The 22,334-nt window shown below is 36.6% G+C and overlaps 1 protein-coding gene across 40 annotated transcripts in view; it reads right to left on the minus strand.

The window, feature by feature from the left end:
* Positions 1-22,334, minus strand: part of FOXP1 (forkhead box P1) — a 639,457-nt gene that overhangs the window by 95,507 nt on the left and 521,616 nt on the right. For 27 of the 40 annotated variants that reach the window (XM_087923662.1, XM_026722283.2, XM_026722346.2 and 24 more), the window contains 3 exons: positions 15,028-15,165; positions 12,411-12,500; positions 392-551 (listed from right to left, as the gene is read on the minus strand). In XM_087923662.1, the coding sequence (XP_087779788.1) occupies positions 392-551; positions 12,411-12,500; positions 15,028-15,165 (388 nt within the window). The remainder of the gene's footprint in view (positions 1-391; positions 552-12,410; positions 12,501-15,027; positions 15,166-22,334) is intronic. The other 13 variants (XM_087923674.1, XM_087923668.1, XM_087923661.1 and 10 more) reach the window with 1 other exon arrangement.

Raw genomic sequence — 22,334 nt, forward strand, 5'->3', positions numbered from 1 at the left:
TAACAATTGCAGTGATCCATTTAACAACTGTGGCAAGAACTGTTGTAAAAAATGGGGCAAAATTCACTTCACTAATGTCTCACTTAGCAACAGAAATTTTGGGGTCAATTGAGGTCGTAAGTCGAGGAGTACCTGTAGTTTGGAAATTTGGGTGAAACCTGGGGTCTGTAAAAAAAGTAACTGCAAGTCCAGTGCATTTGCTTTCACAGGAATTTCCTTAGCCACCATACAAAGGTACAGTTGCACAGACATCACAAATATCTATTATGTTTAAGGTGTGACAGCTAGAAAAAAGGAATGCAAAATAATTTTCCCCCAAACCCCCAAAACCCTTTCTTGCTGGAGTGATTTATCCCCATTATTGTTGGCAACCCTCAAAACCCATCCTTACCTTGAGCAAGAGGCTGCAATGACAAAGCAGGCTGGCCCGGCTGAATCGATAGCAAACCTTGACGTTGCAAAGACAAGAGGTGTTGCTGTTGCAATTGCTGCATTTGCAGAAGCTGCTGCTGGAAGGCCAACTGTTGCGAAGTCACCTGTTGCTGCTGCGGCTGGCAAAGAGAAAGAATCAATACGCTTCTTTTACTTTCATATATTTACTACTACTCCCTTCCACACTTCCTATGTTTAGGAGGGAAGGAAACGATTCATGAAAGAACTTGTGAAAGCTGCTGACCGTCTGAGCCAGAACTACAGTAAGGGGGTAAAAGACTTAGGAACAGTGATATCTACTTTAGCATGTCTACTTAACGTGATGTTCAGTGAGATTTAGTTCCACTTGAGGATTACACCTCAGCAAGTTGCAGGAATACAAACAGTCATGCCAATAGTTACAGCTAGTTTAGAAGAACTGCTGCTATGAGCTCAGGCAACTATCGATGGGGCCCCGGCATCTATAAGAAAGTAGCAGCAATTCCCCAGTGCATTTTGCTTTTAGGAGAATTCCTTTAACCACCATACAAAGGGTACAGTTGCACAGACATCACAAATGTCTATTATTTTTAAAGCATGTCTGCATATCTTATGTCTCATTAGTTAAATGTTTTCCAAGAGTTGAACTTGGCAGCATACCAGGTGCTCAATAAACCTTGCTGTTTTGCTGCCTGCTTGTAAGTGTAAAAATGAGGGACCTAGCTGTCATCACATGGCAAGCCATAATTCAAAGCTAGTCAGTTACATTGAGCATGATGGATCACGGACTCCACAGACCTGTTAAAGCAATCCTCAAATTATTGGCTGATTTTGTAGCTTAATGGGTTTCAGAATGGTGGCCAAATCCTAATCTTAAAAAGCTGCTTTTTCTGAGAAGTCCTATTACAATAATTATATTTGGGTCTATAACTATTTGGGAGGATTCAGTAAAGCAGGATCATGACACATTTGATTTTTTTCAAGGAATTCATGGGTACAATGGGTGGTATTGAGGGAAGACTAGGCCCTTCACCAAATGTCTGCCAGGATAGGCAAATTTAGTCCAATTATTTAATGGAATGTACTAGTGCATATATTGTCCGCCAACCTCAGCTTAACTATGTTTTTCTTTTCTTTTCTTTTTTGGGCAAATGGATACACTTCAAAGCAAGCATTATGCCAATAGCACTCATGTGGGATTCACAGCGTTCACAGAAATAAATACTGCAAATTGGACTGTGCTTTTACCATACCAGTCATCCATTCTTTCAAAAGTAATTTAAACAATTACACATATTTAGGAAAAAATATCAAGTGTGGTGGTGGTGGGATCCATCTACGAGCTGAAGGAGGTGACTAATGGTCCCATCGGTTCTAACAAGGAACTTATAAAGGTTAAACAACATTTGTGCACTAAAAAAAAAATTAAGATTTTTTTTTAAAAAGATAAGGACTCTTCCATTTATCATATGTTTATGGAGACCCAAACATAAATCTGAAAAATATGAAAAAGGTAGTACAAAATATAAGCAAACAAAACACTTCCATGTATTATCATAAGATAAGGTTTCCAAAGCTTAAACCTTAAATGGGGCAGACTGGAGAATTTTTGTCACGGCAATATAGAATTAGCTAAATTCATTCCTTTTTTTTAAACAATATAAATTATAAACTTTTGAATCATTTAAAAAGCATGACCATATGGCATACCTTTTTAAAAACAATTTCAAGTGAATGACGTCTATAAATAGAGATTCAGCATGTACTTTGTAGTAGCATTACTAATAGACGGGTGTGGTTCAAAAATTTGGGTTGTCACTGTGATTGGCAGCTCATGTAGTTGAGTTGAACTGCCTAGTCCAAACATAGAAAATAAAACAAACCTCATACATTTACACTTAATTGTAATGATAAATAACCCATGCTATGCTCTATTTACTTATTAAAGTACTGTCTCAGCTATTAAGGCACCAATTGGTTAATTTATTGTATTTTCCACAGGGGCTGTTGCTGTCATGCAATCTATCATTTCCACTTTAAAAAAAAAAAACCTTCAGCAGTTTGGGGAAAAATTGTCTCAGGGGAAAAGGCTATGATGTTATACTTGCCAGGATCTGAACCTTGAACCCTTAGAGGTGTAAAAGACCGAGTTGCTTTCTCACTGCTGCCCCCAGAGAAGGTTTTAACTACTCTGTTTATCACTTCTGACATAAATAAATGAGAAAAAATCCCAGACCTTTGAAGAAGAAAAACTTCATCTAATATTGTTAATTAGCCATGACAAACGATGAAATAACACTGTAAATCTTTCATAGAAACAGCCACTAGATTTTAATTATACACATTCATAATTTAGCAAACAACATCTTATTTGAATGCACTTAATATGTGCAGTACTTGAGGCTTCAGAGTCCTTCATTTTGTTTCATTTAAGCAAGCCCTTAGGTTTTACTCGTCTTGTATTTTATTTACTTTTGTTCTTTAAGCACCCATGAAAAAGCTTTTGCTGCTTTGATAAGGATCTTTTTATTTATTGAGCAATGACAGGAGGAAACTTTGGTTGTGTAAAATATCAGTGCATCAAGCCAACGTTTAGCAATTCCTTAAGCTAGCCAAAAAAAGTTAATGTAGATTTCCTTAGTAATTATCTTAGTGATAGAAAGATAACATAGTGCACTAGCACAATAAACAGAAGGAAATTATCTAATATCCCTAATCTGTTAGGAATCATATCAAGGTGGAGGGCTTCAGAGAGTTTGCAGCTAACGTCTGCAGAAAGAAAATTAACCCTTGACTGACTGGAACATATAGAAACTATAATAAGACAACAGCATTTGGAAAGAATGGGGAGTATGTGAAGAATTAAAACATATATACAATGGAGAATAACTGCCTATAGGAATTTTCTTATTTTCATCTTCAAACAATTCATTCTAAAAATATATTGTCAGCATCTACCCACTTTGGCTGATTAAAAAAACAATCATGGTTGGGCCTGATTATTAGGATGTTCAGCAAGAAAGCAGACTGGTAAAGGCAGGATGGGGAAGTTAAAAAAAAATTTGGAAAAAGGCAATGACAATGACAAGCTGCAAGTGACATGGGAAGAAACTTACACAGAACTGGAATCACCAGGATTCAATTTTGATCAGAACAAGTCTTTATAAACATCTATAAAGGCATTTATTGCTTGCCATTAAGGTGGGAACTCCATTTTTTTTCACAGTCAACCAGACCAAAATATATTTGCAACTATACAGCTGTACAAAAACAAGATATACAAAAATGGAGTAGATATAGTCTTTGGAGTGGGTGGCTGTAACAAATCAATCAACCAACCAATATTTTGTGGTTGGAAACAAAAGTAAATGAATAATATATAACTTTGCCTCTTCAACAACCAACTTGCATGTAAATTTTACCCTCTTTCTTGGGAGAATTATCTGCAGAAATGCTCCTCAAAATATACCAGGGAATACCCTTCCTTGAAACAAATTCCCACTTGGATAATATGGTTATGGAGTTTTAATTTCCTATTTTCACTTGTTGGATCAAATGTTGGAGCTCTTTTTACTTTTTGGATCAAATATTACACCTTCTTTCTCACCTATATTTCATTCCAGCTGAAATAAATAGGCAGTTCTGAAGAAAGTAAACTATTCCTTGCTTCCACACACCAAATCCTCCCTTCCTCTTCTTTCATTGTCAAAATTAACAATAGCAAAGAATATAATACAACTGGTTCAAATGCATGAATGCTGAACAGCCAAAGGTTCAAAACGAAAGACCCCCATACTAAGAAAAGGCAGACCATATATTAATCCCAAACCCAGATTAACACACACACAAAATTTTGGGTTTACATCAGTGGTGATGTATATCTAAGTAGTTTACCATCGGTTCAGTGTGCGTGGCTTGGTGTGCACTTTGCACACACGCAGAGGCTTTCCTAATCATCTCCTGCAATCCTGCATTCTCCCTGTCGCTTCAACAGCTGAAGCACAGCAATCTGCTGTGCCGCGCAAAGCAGTTGCGCTTCAAAAGCAGGGAATAAAGTATGGAGCCTGGGTGGCAGGTGGGCACAACAGCAGCTTGTCAGGGAGAACTGGTTCAGTCTCCACTGATCTTTGGCGCTACCAGTACACCAGAACCGGGCCGAATCAGTAGAATAGCACCACTGGTTTACAATAATACATATGCCAAACAAGTAAGCTATATTATGACTCAAAAGAATGCCAGTGCCATGCAACAAACTTTGACAATGGTTGGTTCACACATTCTATGGCTTGTTTTTATTGCACAACTACCCAGAATCATGTTTTATGACAGGGGTCCCTAAGCCTCAAGCCATGGACTAGTACCAATCCATGGTCTGTTAGGAACTGGGCTGTATAGTTGGGGTGAAACGGCAGGCCAGTGAGTGAATGAGCAAAACCGAAACCATCACACCCACCCACCCTGTCCAAGGAACAACTGTCTTCCACAAAACCAGTTCCTGAGGTCAAAAAGGTTGGTGACCACTGTTTTATGAGATAGACAGTTATAAAAATATGATTAAATATTTCAACTACAACTATTTAATTCTATTTCAGCTTAATCTAGACTATTGTGGAAACCAACCATTAAGTCCCTCATAAAAAGCTGGTTTGTTCTTGGCACTGTACATTTGAGCAGCATGATAGTTAAATCGGCCTTGAGACAGAAATGACATGGGTAGCATCTCTTGACTGGAGAGGCAACAGCAGGATCAAAAGAACTGCTCAAAGGCACCTCTTGGGAAACTGGTGCCAACAATGGCAAAATGGGGCTTCCCATGACTGTAAGCATACTAGGACTGGAGGAAAGGGTGGACTCATTGTCAAGTATTTTATCTTGCCGTTTCTCCTTATTTGCCCTCTTTCTCCCTTTAAATCCACCACTCACTTACTTCCAATTATTCTTTATTTTTGCTACCTCACCAGAAATATATTCTGACACTGGCAAGGGGCATTCATGGCAGGGAATGCATGTTCAAACTCTTTTTATTCCAAATTGCGAATGCACTTCTCTTTTTATCCTTAACGTGTCTATTAAAAGCTGTTACCATAATTACTCATATGGAACTGAATCTGTATTACATCATTTATCTAAGGGCACGTTTAACTAGGAAGAGACTGTCTTGAAATTAACTATACAAAAGTTCATTTCTTAAGTCTGCTAGCTTTCTGAAACCTATGTAGTAGAAGGGAATGATCAAAAGACACATTATTAAATATAAGATTGCTATCTTATTCTGGAAGCTAGTATGGTGCAGTGGTTAATGCCCTGAACTAAAATTGTGGAGACCAAAATTCGAGTCTATTCTCAGCCATAGAGATGCATGGGATGACTTGAATTAGTTCTTCCCTCTCACTCTAATGTACTCCACAGGATTCCTGTTATGGGGAAAGAACAGGGTAGGAATGCTGTAAATGCCACTTTAAGCTTCTGGAGAAAAAGCAGGATATAAATCTAACAAATAAACAAATAAATCTTAAATAGAGTTTGCCTATTCTAAGCAGATAAGTTTATGGGTAAAGTACAAGAATTGTATGTTGCTGGAAACATAGCTTCCCGCTAGTGTATTATTAACCAGCCCATTATTTCACTGACTAAAATAAATAATTGAACTTCTGTTTTCTTAAGCTGTATCTATAGCCAGAACAACAAAGATGTAAATAAGTTAAAAAAATATTAGCAAGGCCATTTCAGTTCTGAACAAGCTTTGCCCCCAAATATTCCATTGTTTTTGATAGTCTTTTGAAGTTTTTCAGTTGAGATAAATCTCAAGGACAATTAAACCAGGGTCTAATAATTGTTCAGTATCTCAGATGTTAGTCATTGTGAAAAATGTATACTATAAAAGGAATGCATGATTATGAAAATGCTCCCTGCTTGGGACGTGTTAGTGACTTGCCACTTTACCGCAAGTTAATATTTTAAAGCCAGCTTTATTTATGTAAGTTGACTGATGCTTGTTCTGTTGTCTTCACAGCTATCCTCCAGGAAAAGCTCATGAAAGTTTTTTTTTCAGTTTAAAAAGCCAGAATAAAAAAGTACACAAACCCATTGTCCAAGAAAGAACTTAAAAGTAACACACGTTGCCAAACTGTGTTCTCCACCCAGTTACCAAACACAGGATACAAGGCAGTTTGTTTACTTCTCACAATTGAATGCACACAAAAAAGGTCTCGGCGCAGTCCTGTTGTCAGGTCAGTAGTCAGTTGTTAGAATGCTGAAATATCCTGATAAAACTTGCATTTTTGATCTCCTCCCTAAAGCCGCTGTCAAAGGTCTGTTTTCCTTTCTTGGGTTACTCCCTACTGCCTAACATAAATTGTCATAACTCTGGAGGACAAACAGCCTTTTATTAAAACAACCTATTCAGCTTTAAGTTGAATTTAAAAAAAAGTTTGGAATATTTTCTAAATTGTATTTAAAAATCCCTCATCTCTCCCCTCCTCCTGCCTATTTCATATACTCAGAAGGATAGTTTTTAATAAAAGCAAAACACAGAGTCGAAGTGTTGAGTTAAGTTGCAGACTTGAAAACTGGCTTGAAGAAATGGAAACACTGCAACAGAGATATTCTCCACCCTGCTGTAAATTTTCCTTACTTGGAAGAAAAAAGACTTTTTAAAAACCCACTAGATTAAAAACTATATTACTTAAGGATACAGCTGTGCTTTCAAGAGATGGTACAATAATAGGGACTGTTACAATGCATGAAATGATGCATTAAGTCAATCCACTTTAGTACTGTAACAAATGTCAAATTCAATTTTTATTGCTTTTGCAATAATTTAATATTGAGAATATAGATTCAAATAAATGGTATACAGAGGTACGTGTATCTAACACGGACCACGGCCAGCATATCAAATTAGCAAGAATATTCTCTCAAACTAAGGAATTTGGCTCAGAAAAACCTGTGGGATAAACTATGTTATTTGAAGACAGGCATCAGTCTATTTACGCATCCATCCATTTGTAAAACAAGCATAACTTAAAAGAAAAAAGATGCTTGCTCCTTCCATCCAATCCACCATTTTTAATAATTCAGTTTAAAATAAGAGAACAGTCTTCTCTCAGCGCAGCTTTGGAGACTGCAATATTAGATACATGCACACAGTACATCAATCCTGTTAAATATTGAAATTCCATTACATTGTCCAACTTCCCTTCTTGTCTTTTTACACACAAAGTATTTTTCCTTCATCTCCAAACCATCATCTGTGTGTCAGAGACGCTCTCTTGTCTGACAGCAGCAATTTAGAAGAGTTAACTTTTATCGTTCATTCTGCTGTGTAACTTTCCCCTTCAAATTTCTTTATCTGCCCTCTGTGCTCATCTGAACTTTCATGTTCTCCCAGCATGCAGGCTTGCATTCAAAACTATGTCTAATAGACCAAATAAGAGGTTAACAAGAAGTGGCAACAGAAAGGGGAAAAAAATACAATCCCTGGTAACTGATAAGAATGACAGTGGCAGCCCTTTATTGTTTGTCTTCAAATATAGAGTTAAAGATCCTTAAAAAACTAAAATTTGATGCCTTTGAACAGAAAGAAGCACAAAATAACAACAGGGGGTTATTGCCTTGCAGCCACAGGGGAGAAGCTCCATAATTCTTATTCTCCCTTTTGAAGGTTGTTAGAAATCTGATTCAAAAAAGCAGCAGCAGAAGGAGAAAACCTCTTGAGGCTATAGCCATTTCCTGTGATCATGCATAATGTGCTTCAAAAGTGGGTTTTTACCAATTCTGTTGATCAATTGCACCTCCTTGCTATTCCCCCCCTTTTTTTCTGCCGTGTTTACATCTGATGCGACTCAATGACAAGCCCTGTCTGAGACTGTGAAACAGGCCTGTCATGTTGATTTATGGGCACATCAAACCACAACTTGTCCAAACTGAAGCTTGCAGTTCATTAATTAGAGAGTTGTGACTTTGAAGTCAGCTTTCAGACTGTGGTTTTTAACATTTGGCTTAATTTATATGCTCTTGAAGGTGGATCTCTAAGGGAAAAACTGAAATTCCCTTCTTGTCTTTGAACTTCTTTTGACCGCACAATAATCATTTCTTTGTCCAGAGTGATGCTTGCATCCCAGAGTCATTAACGCGCATTGAACTGCCACTGATGAGTAAGCCCTACTGAATTAGAAAAACAGCCAGCAAAACAAAGCTGAGAGCATTCTGCACAGTGATATCTCACAATTACATGCCTTCCCTCCCTGTGCCATTTCCATTTTAATTACTCTTAGTCCTTTAGATTTACATTTTAGACATTTTTTAATCTGTTCCTTTTTTATTATAGTCGCGCCCGTTAGCAGGCTCTTGTTAAGGTTTGTGTCAGCATTTCCTATTATAGCCCACCCCCCCACCCCCCGATTTCATAACTCAGCTGTAAAATTCACACTTGGCTTAAAACTTAGTTTTCCACATTGCAAGAGAGCAGGCTTGGTGATGGGTAGGGAAATGTATGGAGCAACATGGGAATAGATGCTTTGGGATTATTGCAACTGCCACACAAAGACAGGGGTGATTCAGGTGCAATAACACAACCAACCAGAGGACACCCATCTTAGATACAAAGGTTTCCCAAGTCAGGCTCAGCCGATGTGATGGGCCATTCCTCAAAGACGTATCCTAGATGACAAATGGTGGAGCTGGCTAGAGCTGCCAGAAGCCACAATGCAAGTACTTTCTCCTGAAATTATGTAATCTGCTATCATCTAAAAGTCAATTAACCACAACTTATGACAGCTTCACATAGCATAGGCATAAGGCAGGGAATTATACCTGAGCTATCAGTAGCATAGCAATGAAGGCTTTGGGAAAGAAGGTGTGATGATCTATCCCCACAAAGATGAGAAGAGCACAGGTGATGTTTTTTCCCTGTGACACTCTACGAAAGTGACAGTTAGACTTTCAAAAAGCAGGATAGAAACAGTACTGATGCTCTTAAACTTTATATTGAAGAAGACTTCTGAGAACATCATGGGCAACCAAGAAAACAAAACAAAGGATTACAAAATGAATAAATGGGAAGTTCTCGTTTGAGACACAAACAATTAGGCTCAAATTATCATATTTGGGATGCGTTAGGCAAAACCCAGTACTATGGTGAAGCCTATAGTGGCAGGAAAGATAGAAGGAAAAAGAAAAAGATCTACCAGCAGCAAACTGGTTGGATGAGACTTCAACAAGGATAGATGGATCTGAAAGGCCAGATTGGGGCCAGATCTGTTTATGTGAACACTAAGGTAAACACAGACTTGATGGGACAATTGATCAACTTCTGGAGGGCCAAAGATATCATCCCTATCTTAAATGTTCACAATCTGCTCAGTCTTCTCTAGGGAAAAAAAAATCAAGTTCAGAGAGAATTCTACAAAAATTATAACATATGATGGAATTCACAAAGTCTTTGTTGTACAAAATAGCAAACATCCATGGATTATGAGACATTTCATAATTAAAAGGAATTTGTATCCCACAAATTTTGCAACAGGGAAAACTATTCTACCAAAAGCACGTTCCCTGTTAAGGTTTTGCCTGTAAATACTTTGTGAGGTAATTTTTGATCCACTAATCCTGAGAAGAATTGAAATTGTAATACTTCTAGTAAGGATAAACTAGTGAATCTTCAAGAACCTTCAACAGATAAACCTTCAGTCTTGTAGCATATAGGAGAAAGAATAGGCTCTGAAGGCATGTATCCTTTGATAGGAAAGTTCTTTCCCAAAATACGGCAGCACTGCTCTCTGGCCGTTTTAAGGGCCAACAAGCTAGGTGATAGCAAGTAAATGGACAGAAAAAAGAAGGGAGAGAAAATGAAGGTCTTTGCTCACCTACAGCCCAAAACAATAGAAAGCATTCTTGTCTTCGTCTTTCTCCCTCACACATAAGGAACAAAATGTGGTTGATGGGTTTATTTCCTTATTTAATACTAATCAGATTGCTTTGAACAGCATACGAAGAATTTCCAAAGAGAATTTCCAATAAACGATAATAAAGTTACACCCAAGGTAAAATCTCATGGCCGGTCTCCATCCTCACTAGGCATATAATTGTCAAAAGTATACCTAAGAAAATTCATTGAAAGAAATTTCTTAAAACAAGATGCAAGGAAGCCAAGCAAACTTCTGGGGCAGCACACTGCTGACCTAAACCAGGCAGCATAGATCCGCCCTGGAGCCATAGCTAAGCAGCAGGTTGTGGCATTCATTAAGTCCATGACAGATACAAGATTCAGAAGAAGGCATGACTCCACATCTGGGCAAAACAAGCCAAAGGAGGGCTATACATCTAATCCCACATGGCCATGAGTGGGACTTGTTTTCCATTACCATTTGACTTCTTTGCTACCTGTGATAGCAATTCAAAGGCTACTCTAATAATTATAGATTTTTAAATCAATATATAAAAATACTTCAGGGCTTCAGTTTTTCCCGATAATAAACTCCTCTTCAAGTGGCAACTGTATTAGAAAAGACTGTCTTTCAATAGTTAACACTTCCTTTAAACAATTTTTTTTTAGCTCCAGCTTGCAGCTATGCAATGAAAGAGTCTATATTCCAGAACACTTCTTACCCCATCACTCAAATGTCAAAGACTCAGGCTTCTTTGCCATGAAACCTACATGCAGGTGAATGTGGAGAACAATCCAGGACCCACAGTCAGTTCATAAAGAGAACTAGCAAGTCTAATGGGTATGATTGTTTTCCTGCTGAGAAAATATGGTGCCTCCCAGGTTTTTCTATCTTGTATACACACACACACACACACACACACACACACACACACACACGACCCTGCAGATATAACACAAAATAACTGGTAATGGCACATAAACTGTCTTTCAGCAAATTCTGTCCATCAACCTTTATCTTCTCTCCCTGTAGATGACCTAATGGGCTCCAAGAGAAATACAGTATCTCCTGGAACTATCTAAAAATCTTTTTTCCAGAGGTAAGTGTGGTTGTTTGGTAAGAGGTAAAACAGGGAAAGGATTACAAGCAGAAACAAAGATATCTAAGGTTGCAGCAAAACAAGACAATTTTTGAAGACTGAGAGAGCTCTGATCATTTTAAACACTCAGCAAGACAAAAATGCATGAAATCGATTTATATGCTGCTTCTATTTGTTTAGAATATTAAAACAAAGCAATGATTCCTATCCCTGTGGGAAGAGATGCTACCATATTTGTTCACGGAGTAAGCATGAAACCTAAGTATCCATGATAGGGGAACTCTATGATAATACGGTACTCACTTGGGCAAGGAGCAAGTGACCATTGTGATGGCACAAAGCAAACTTTGCATTTTATATTATATTATTTTATTTTATATTAGATATACGTATGGGGCTGAATTTGTTGGTCATGATGTTTAGATGAAACTACTGGATTCCATGAACACTTCTAGAGTCAGACTTTTTAAAAAGGAGTAGAAAGAACAATACAAAACATTGTGCTTATGCATTCCTAGTTTGCTCGCAATGCCCCAAACTAATCGGACACATTTTTCTTGGGGTTGCAATGAATGGAACCCCACCTCCAATAGGCTGCACCTGTAGGAATTAAGGTAGCACATGCATAATTTAGTAAAAGAAGCTAGAATTTATCAACCAACTGTTTGGCAGAGAAAGGAAATGTAAATCAAGCTCCATCCAATTCCAAAAGGGCAAATTCTGGCTCTTTTCACCAAGGTGTATGTGCATGATGGAAACTGCTGGATTGGTGAAGTTTATATTACTTAGTTTATCTTAACTACTACTACTACTTTGTATATGTTAATTAATCATTCAGCCACAAAGATGTACAAAGTGGGCCATAGTGACAAAATAAGTTACTAGCCTTTATACTGTACTAGGCTTTCAAAGGACAAATTTACCAGACAAAGGGATTTTTTTTTAAAAAAAATAGCTGCTATACTTTTGTTCATTATCTCTAGATTGCAAGTAAAAATGGATTTTAACAGTACCTCTTTAGGTTGTTTTCCAGCATGTTGTTGCTGTAGAAGTTGAAGCTGCAACTGTTCCTGCTGTTTCTTATAAAACTCTTGAAGCTGCTGCTACAAAAGAAAATAAAAAGAGACAAGGAAAAAGAAGAAGGTAGAAGTTATTAAGTAAAACAAAGTGGGATAGCCAATTCAGGATCTCCTTTTGGTAATACACAAACGGCGATTTGAAAAATAGCATCCTTTTATCTGTAACACTCTGACCTTTAGTTTGATACTCGACAATAAATTCAATGCACATTGACTATTCTTGGCATTATCGTTTGGAAAGTAATCTCCAAAATGAACTGATGAAAAACATACCATTTTCTACACAAACTAATTAAAATAAGGCAAGGAATGACCTTTGATTGAAACAACAAAGCCAGAATGCCCTTGCTACTAGTGCCTGGTGAATCTTTATTTGGAACATATACAAGCATTCTAAATCATTGTTGCATTGTGCTGTACCAAGCATCATTCAGAGCAGACACAGGGTTCCCTCTCCCATCGACTTTGCTCACTATTCCAGACAGATAGCTAATTTGATGCTTCTGTTCTGCGAATTAATACTTGAGAGAGTGAAGCAAAGGCACCGTGTTCAATGTCATCTTGCAATGGTCTCTGGGACTACTGCTCTATGAATGAATGAATGAATGAATGAATGAATGAATGAATGAACATTTTACTGACATACCACACAAAGTCATTTGAGGATTTAGTTAATTAACAACATTTTGGATGAAGAGGATGTTAACCCACAGCTGTTTCATAGCCTTCAAAACTCTAGTATGCATTTCTGTTTTGTTCATCATGACAAGATTACTGCCCTTGCTATTTTTCACCAGCTACCTTCCACTCATGTATGAGCCACAAATGAAAGAAAAGTGATTTTAGCCAGGGTTTAACATAGGTTGATTAATACAGCAAAAGCGGACAGACCACAGTTGCACAGATATTTCATAATATTTATATGATGGGAAATAGATTAGATTTCAATGCCCTCATTATTTCCTAAGTTAGCATGAAGGGCTTGCCTCTATTAAAAAAATGGCTCCATGAGAAAGTTAAACCAAGGTATTAAATAAAACTTGTGGCCAAGTAAAGATTTTAATCCAGATCTCCTATTTCTAAATCCAATATGAAACTCTTACACTGCGGAGATTGTAAAAAAGACACAGCTGTTTCTGTTGTGTTACAGTGCTGCTTGTTATGGTCTAAAAGCAGAGTTCTCCAATGTTTCCAGCTTTGCAGAATGAGGTGGGTGGGTGGGGGAATGGTTTGCACAAGCGGCGGGCAAGTGCGTGCACAGCTCCATTTGTGAGAGCGGTGTACACACACACCTGCTGCTCACGCAAATGGAGCATGTGCACATGCCCTTACCCACTGCTCGCGCAAATGAGTATTTGCATGTGCGCGCGTGTGCTAGCTGATTGTTTCCACGGCCCGGTTGCAAACCCCTCTTGGCCCACTAGTGGGCCATGGCCCACAGGTGGGGGACCCCTGACCTAAAAGACGAAAACAGTGCCTAAACTAACAAATTGCAGTATGAATTCTTTTAGGCAGACACTGATGAAAAACTCACTTTTAGAAACATATATGAAGCTTGGGATCTCTTTAAGCCCATTCTGAAAGTATTACTGATAACATGTGGAGAAAAGCTTGGGAAGTGTCAACTCTTCAGACCATGATTTTGCCCAATCATTATTCATAGTTGCAACCCCGGCAAAAAATAGAAAGAACTATAATTCACGAATGAAGGTGAATATATGTGACCCAGGATAATGTTGCAGGATCCAAACAGGGTCGGTCACTGGGATCAGAGGTTTAACCTCTTCCTAAACACTAAAGAGGTTTAAGAGGTTTAAGCATCGGTTACAGGAACTAGGCTTGGCTAGTCTAGTAAAGAGAAGGACCAGGGGAGACATGATAGCGGTCTTCCAATATTTGAGGGGCTCCCACAGGAAGGAAGGGATCAAACTATTTTCTAAAGTACCTGTAGGCCAGACAAGGAATAATGGATGGAAACTGAACAAGGAGAGAGTTAACCTGGAAATAAGGACAAATTTTCTGACAGTGAGAACAATCAACCAATGGAACAGCTTGCCCTTGGAAGTTGTGGGAGCGCCATCACTTGAGACTTTCAAGAAGAGATTAGACTCCCATCTGTCAGAAATGGTGTAGGGTCTCCTGCTTGGGCAGGAGGGTGGACTAGATGACCTACAAGGTCCCTTCCAACTCTGATTATCTGTTATCTGGCCTCAGTATCTGACCCAAACTGGATCCTGCAGCACTAACTACAACTAACATATACACCATTATTCAGATGTGTATTTCCTATAGTGAATACGAACAAACGGCACTTTGTTTAACTTGACACTCTACAGATATCTTTGGGAATATTGTCATTACTAGAATTCCTAGCTGGCAGGGAATTCTGGGAATTGCAATTTCATTGTATCTCGTGGATGCTGGGACATAAACATAGAACAATCACTAATTTTAGGAAGATACTTGACATAGAAACGGCATTACTATAATAGCCTTCCTTTTCCAATAGCTTGTGTTGGTTAGCTGAGCCGCTGCTAAAGAAAGCAGTTACCTGTTGAAGCATGAGTGCCTGCTGCTGTTGGAGCAGGACCTGAAGTTGCTGTGGAGTTAGCACTTGCTGCTGGAGAATCTGCTGCATTTGCTGGGGAGTGATAACTTGAGGTGTCATCATAGCCACTGACACTGGAACCTGAAATATAAAGACAGTATAAAGAACAAGCAGTTCAACAAACCTTCTGTCAAGGGAGAGTTGTTCTGTTACATTTCATTTGAAATTTCTCTTTCTACTCTATACCTTTAAAATAATTGCTTTAGTGAACTTGAGCTGAAATCTGCAGAAGTGGATTTTTTTTTTTTTGACTAGGCAAATACAATACTGTATTGTTAGGTCACCCCAAATGTTTTTCATCAAGCTTTTATTTTAAAGGATGTGCAAAGGAATAATAATAATAATAATTTTTAAAAAACTGATCGCGTCTGATTTGGTTCGGGGAAACACTGTGCCGGCCAAATAAGTTTGTTTTCTTCCCATTCCACTGAAATAGATGTTATGTTCTGAGAAAATCAAGCTATTAATCCACGCATCTTCTAGAGGTGCCTATCAATTTTGACAAATGTTGCATTAATTAACAAGTAAGACCCTTCAGAAGTGGCCATTGGGGAGTTTCAACTTAATGACTTGAAGCAAATTAATGCAATTTCAGCGATACAGAAAACACACCTTGCTCCCCAGCAATTTTAACAGTGGAATTCCTACGATGATGTCTCAACCGTTCCGCATTCACCTAGCATACAGATGGCTTCAATTCTTTTGTATTATGTGAGATACTATTAAAAGCCGCTTTCCATGACATTTCAGTGACAAACAGCTACAGTGATGAACTTGATAGCATTTCATATTTGCAACTGTTAACACGTTTCTGCACGGGCATCTTTGCAACGAACCTGTACACTCTATCTGAAAGGATGATGTCTTGTTCAGATAAAACACTGACATTAAAATGACAGGCTGTCTCGGCCAAGGTTACACAAATTGTATTCAAGCGGATACCTAATGACAATGCTTTGAATTCTGCAAGCTTTCTAGAATGTAATTTAGCTATTCAAAATAATCACTGCACTTGTGTTTAATTTGCAGACTACATGAGAACCATTTTGTCAGTTCCGGTAATGCAACAAGACTATTTTGCAAGAAACCCCACCAGAAAAAGAGAGACAGAAAAAAGAAAAAAAGAAAAAGAAAGGAAAGGATGGGGGGAGAGTTACAATTGAGGGGGGGTACAAAACTCACATGACTGAATAAGTAATATTTAAGCACAATACTTTCCTTTAGTTTCAGCTCAAATAGGTGACAGCAAAAAACTAAAAGCAGTAAAAGGATATACTTAGTTAAAAAGAATCTGCTGTCATCTCATATCCTGCAATGAAAGGTAATAACATGTTTTGAACATTTTTATGCAGCACATGTTAAAAAATCAGCAGACAATAGCTGCTCGGGAGACAAAAAGGTTTTAAAAATATTTCAGCGGAGTAGTAAGCAAGAAAGAAATGCAGTATTAATTTTATGTAACATAATGTCTTCGTGTGCAGTTTTTCTTGCTTTTTTTCACATGATTTGTCCTATCATTTGCATAGCAAATTCCTATTCCTAATTTCACAGTCATTATGCACTGATGTACCGATTTCTCAGCACCGCTAATTTTGATGAACTAAAAAAAAAAAAAAAAGGTTTCTGAAGGTCAGATTTATGTACAGCAAATACCGTGTGGTGTGTGTATGTTTACCCATTTTAGAAGCAGTTCTTAACTGCATCTGTTTGGTACTATTATACTCTTTGACCCTCATTAACATAATACAAGACACTAGCTCAGTAAGTGTCAGAAACATTGTTGTGTCAGTTAGGGTTACCAGGATATGCATTACAATGTAAAGTAACCTGAAGCACCTATATCATCTATGGACTGCATGAACACAAATGTGTCTCAAAGCCATCACATTTGAATTTACCTGGGGGAGAAAAAGGTTTTATACATATTGGAATTATTTTATGTTATGCACACTTCTGTACTGACAATTATTTATGGCATGCTTGCAGTTTGAGTTTATTGTCCTATAGAATTACAGCACAATTTACTAGACAAATTTTAGGACACAGATACTAAAATTCCACAGATATTAATGGTAACAAGAACGAAATCCAAACCAGAGCACTGAAATATAGGTATAGAATGGTTAAGTATCGGTGACAAGCGCTGAGATACAGAGACTATTAATTCCTTAAATCATTGTCTTATTGATTTCCATTCAAGTAACAAGGGGAAGACATATATAGAGACTGGCTGACAATAATGAAACAAAGAAAAGAACAAGAGCATAAAAAAACAAACAGAAGAAATAGATTAGATGCTGATTTGACACATTTACTGGTTTGGCAGAAACAAGCTTTCTTTCATTCTACTGCAATCGCCAGATTCTTCAATGTATCACAAATGCTGCATACAATTTATGCAGGGTGAGCTGTGTTGTGGGACACGTCCAATAAAAATTAGTCCAGTTACACCCAAGTAAATCTGGATCCAAACTAATAACATTAATTCTAACATCAAGCAGGGTAGTTTTGGTTAACCAGTTATTGGTTTAAGTACTTTTTAAAAAAAACTAATTCCATAGAAAGACAGATATCACATGATTATACTTTTGATTTTGTAGACTTTCGTTAAAGTATTTGATTGAATCTGCCTGTACTTCATAATTGTCCTTCAATATTTTCACTAGTTTAGAATTAAAATATTGTGCACCATTTCTTAGCGTCATCATTTTCTTCTATGAAGAAAATGTTGTAATTAGATTGTCTTAATGATGGACCCAGATATACGAAAGCAAACATTTTTTGATTTTTTTAAACAAATGTTACTCCTGAATTTTATTTGATCAGATTTAGGATGGAAGTATACACAATGACTGGGTTTTTTTTGGGGGGGGGGTGTCTTCTACTCAACATTCATTTAATTCAACTCTGGGTATGAAGAATAATAAGAGACTTGTCATAAATTAAGGAAATGAATGTTTCCTTTCCTACAGATTATCTATTCCACAGTGCTATCATAAGTTTTTGAAAATCAAAGGGAAAAGCATTTTAATGTCCTACAAGAAGAAAGAATTCCACTATTCTACTATTTCCATTTCAGATGATCACAACTGTTTTTTTTTAAATTTTTTGCTTCAGATGATAAAAAAGAGATCTGAAAAAAGATTTTTACATAATTTGCATATCTCCTTTCCCTGACAATGTGTGACAATGAATGGGTAAGTGCACTGAAGCCATATTTACCAGTTACAAGCTATTGTAAGGTTAGCCTAGCATTATGGCTAAAAAGACCCTGAGAAATGAACAAGGAAACGAAATGTTCTTGCCTTTTCCTTAGCATGCTGGTGGGGAAAAAAAATTAAAAAAAAATAATTTCCTGGGGCCAGCAACAAGTGTCAAACTGCTCCTCTTCCTCTGGACTGGTCCCGCAAAGTCCTAAGGAGAAAGGACACTGGAAGCAGGGCTACAGAATGGCTCTACAAAATATTGGAAGGAAAACACTGGCTGTTGTCCAAGGGAAAAGTGCCATTTGTTTCAACTTCAGCAACTGTTGTCTTCTTCACTATTCCTGCTTCTTCTTCACCTTACTCAGTGTAAGTGGTGAAGGAACAAGTATTCCACAGCCCACCAAAACACAAGCAATTCACCTAGACTAAGTTTTAAAATACATTTGGCTATCCAATTTCTTAATTTCCAAATGTCCCACTTATTCATGTCACTAGTCCCTAACACTACTAGAATTCAAAGAGAATGTGATAGCAGCAATGGGCTATTACAGTTCACACTTTATTACCCACAACTACTAAGGTCATTAAACAAGAGTGATTGTACGGATCTTAAGTTATTGATTGTGGTTAAGTACTGTTATTTAATTCTATGCAGGATATCTGGGAAGCTGCTAAAGGCACACAACAAAGGGTGCTGAAAATTATAGCCAGGGCATGGAAATTTCACTGAGATTCATAAAAACTAGCTAGTGGCTCAAATCTATAGTATTTAAAGTAGTCATGTAATTTCTAAACTACAAGTTCTAATATTTACGGCTCCTGGTTTGAATAGATCCCATCAAAACAGTACTTGTTTTACATACATTACACTTATATCTGAGTGAAATAAGAAATCTCTATTTAATCTTGTTCTTTAGCATGTTAACACTTTAATCCTGGGTGGCTAAAATTTGAGATACCTTTTGCAAATAATATTTAAAATCCGTTTCTTTAAATCTCATCTAATTTTATAAAGAAAAGAGACCTCATACTGGTAACTATCCAAACACATCAATCAACAAACATTTATTGATAGAACATGTCTTCATGACTCTGAAATAAACTAATTACAAGGTATGCTAATAAAATACCTGTTATGAATGACAATAAAATGCATGAAACATGATCAGCGTAATTATAAGAAGCTCTTTCACAGTAAAACAAATGAAGGTTATAGATTATGCTTATTGATTTCAAGAATGTGTAAATCTATATGGAGCTAAGATACAGACAAATGGAAGTTCAGACTGCAATACACAGAACATTTCCTCAGGAATAAGTTTCATTTAACACAGCAGGACTTTAATTCCAAACACCATATATAATACTAGCAACGTGCTACTCCATCCAGTCTGCTCTGTGAAACAACCATCACTTCATTGTTCTGTTTAATTTTAAGGAGACAGTTGTGTGATTTATTTAATCACTTTCCAAAATTCTCTTCAATCTGTAACCCAGGTTCTCTGAGTTCAAAGGGCACCAAGGACCCCAAGTTAATAACTTTCACCCAGTCCTCTTTTCATTGACAAAGCGTGGTAGGCAACTAACATTGACAGAGACAATAAAGACAAAATACAGGTGCATCCCTAACACAGTCCTACTAGAAGAGATCTACTGACACTTCTTCTGTCAGAATTTGAAAATATGCCTTTAAATGAATTCAACTGATCCTAGGTTCATTTGATTGGTCTATACATCATCGCATCATTGTAACTTTATATTTGGTTCTAAACTCATTTTTAGGATAAAATGGTGATTTCAGGGTAATATTTTTCTTTCCAAAATTCAATTCGTTTAATTAGACCGACTGCTAAATATTGGCTTTCTCCAGTTCCCAATTAAATATATATCAAGATCAAATATTATTTAAAAATGCCCCCAGTTTAAGGGAAGCTCCATTCAATGCTTAGTATATAATTTCTGTTTTGTGTGTATGTGTTTTACTTTTCTGGTACTATCATTATTATTCTAAAGATCATGATGATGATAATAATAATAAAAAAAACAATCACCACAATTAACTTAGCAGAAGGAACTTAACAAATGTATTTTTAATTCTCTCAATCCTTTTAGTGGCTGAGAAAAAATACTGGAGTGGTCAAATATAAGTTATAGAAGGCCATTTTAAGGCAATGAAAAATGTTAACTTTATCAACTTAGTAAGACCAGTGTCTACAGAATAAAAGGCACCTCAACTGATCTGAGTAATGCATTAATTCTAAAGTTGCCTCTGTAACAATAAAGGAGGAGAAAAAAAATCATTCAGCATAATGCTAAAAGCAGTTCAACCCACTGAAATAAGGAAGCACTAAATCACATTATCTTTTTCTCCCTGTGGATAAAACATTTCTGACACAATATTTCAGGTCTACAAAACAAAAACAATTAAAAGAGGGGAAAAAAACCACACAGAGCTGGAAACATTCATGCGGAAATCATGATTCCGTTTCATTATGCAAAGTAGAATTTCACTTTTTAAGACTTCAGTATTTTTCCTGAAATAACACTGCAGAGAACATGACGACAGGTACTGTTTATTATATTAACGTAAAATCAGTTAAGTAGTCAGTCATTAGCATAAATGTTCTATCCTCAACAATACAAACTCCTATTTAAAAAAGGGAGGAGGAGAAGAAATAAGAGTGAAGCTCTTTACAATTTAATTAGCATGTTTTTTTATCATTTTGTTTATTGCGCTTCACTAAGAGTAGGAGTTTAACTAGAGACATACACAATTAAACACAATATATTTTCCTGACTTGGTTAATAATTCTGTGCTTCCTACCATTATAAAGCTTTCTTTCCTAACTGAAAGAAAGGGGGGGGGGGAATTGATATTTGTTTTAATATGAAACCATAGTGGAATTTGACCCTATCTCCACTTAGCTTGCACAATTGATTTCTTACTTATGTGCCAGGCTACGAGTTAAAGCTATAATACCTATCCCCTTCATTTGCATATAAACATAGACTTTACATAAATTAAGACTTTATTGTTAAATGTTTTTTAGGATGAACACTTTACCCTTCTTATCTAAAGAGATGTGCAGAAAGAGGAAAAAGGATTCCGTTGTACTCAGTTTTTTAAAACAACATACCTGCATAACAGGATTACAATAGAAAGGAATCTTCTTCAGTCAACATTTGTTTTGTTTCTCTTTAGCTTACTTAAAAAAACAGAATAGCAGGAGCAGAACCCTAAAGAGTTTGTACATTCTTAATCTCATCCCCACAAACCTCAAACAGTCAAAAAGCAATAACCACGTATCCTCAATTTCATTAACCATCTTAGTGTTTAATATTTACACACTAATTTAATACATTCGGGGAATCATAACAAAATGAGTATGATTAAATTAGCATTTCAACAGTTGCACACTGGAGAGGGTTTTTTTATTATTATTATTATTCTGCAGCATCTCAAAAACTGTAAAATTTACACCAGCAAAATAATTTGCAACATTAGCATATATTTTTATATTTTATTTTCTTACTCAAAAGATGTGAATTTGCCTTTTTTTCTGGGTATGTGAAAAAATAGACGGGAGGATGGGATATTCAAGAAACTGTACTGTCTAATGAAATATTAATAACCAATTAAAAATATGGTGAATTTACTCCCAGTCAGACACAAAATCCCAGACAAATTATGACAAGATGATTTCATGTTACACACTCATTTAAAGCATGCCACAATGCAGAGGTACAGTCTTTCCAAATATCTGTAAAAGTTTATTTGCTTGTAACATATTGTGTTTTACTCCTATCACAGGTATGTTCATCTACAAAATTCTAATTTGCACTCATTCTACTCATTTTTTAATTTAAAAAGAACCCTATCAGATTCTTCTATCACATATTTGCTATCAACTGATTTATTTCTTAAAATATATAGTTAAACCAGAATATTCTCTGTCCTTTAAAGATTAAAATCTAAGGGGCTTCTTCCTCCTTTAAGGATACCTTACAAAGTAAGACAAATGAGAAAATGCAAGAATAAAATCT

The sequence above is a fragment of the Pseudonaja textilis genome, chromosome 2 (genome assembly GCF_049901715.1).
Source record: "Pseudonaja textilis isolate UNSWEBS1 chromosome 2, rPseTex1.2, whole genome shotgun sequence".
Taxonomy (NCBI): domain Eukaryota; kingdom Metazoa; phylum Chordata; class Lepidosauria; order Squamata; family Elapidae; genus Pseudonaja; species Pseudonaja textilis.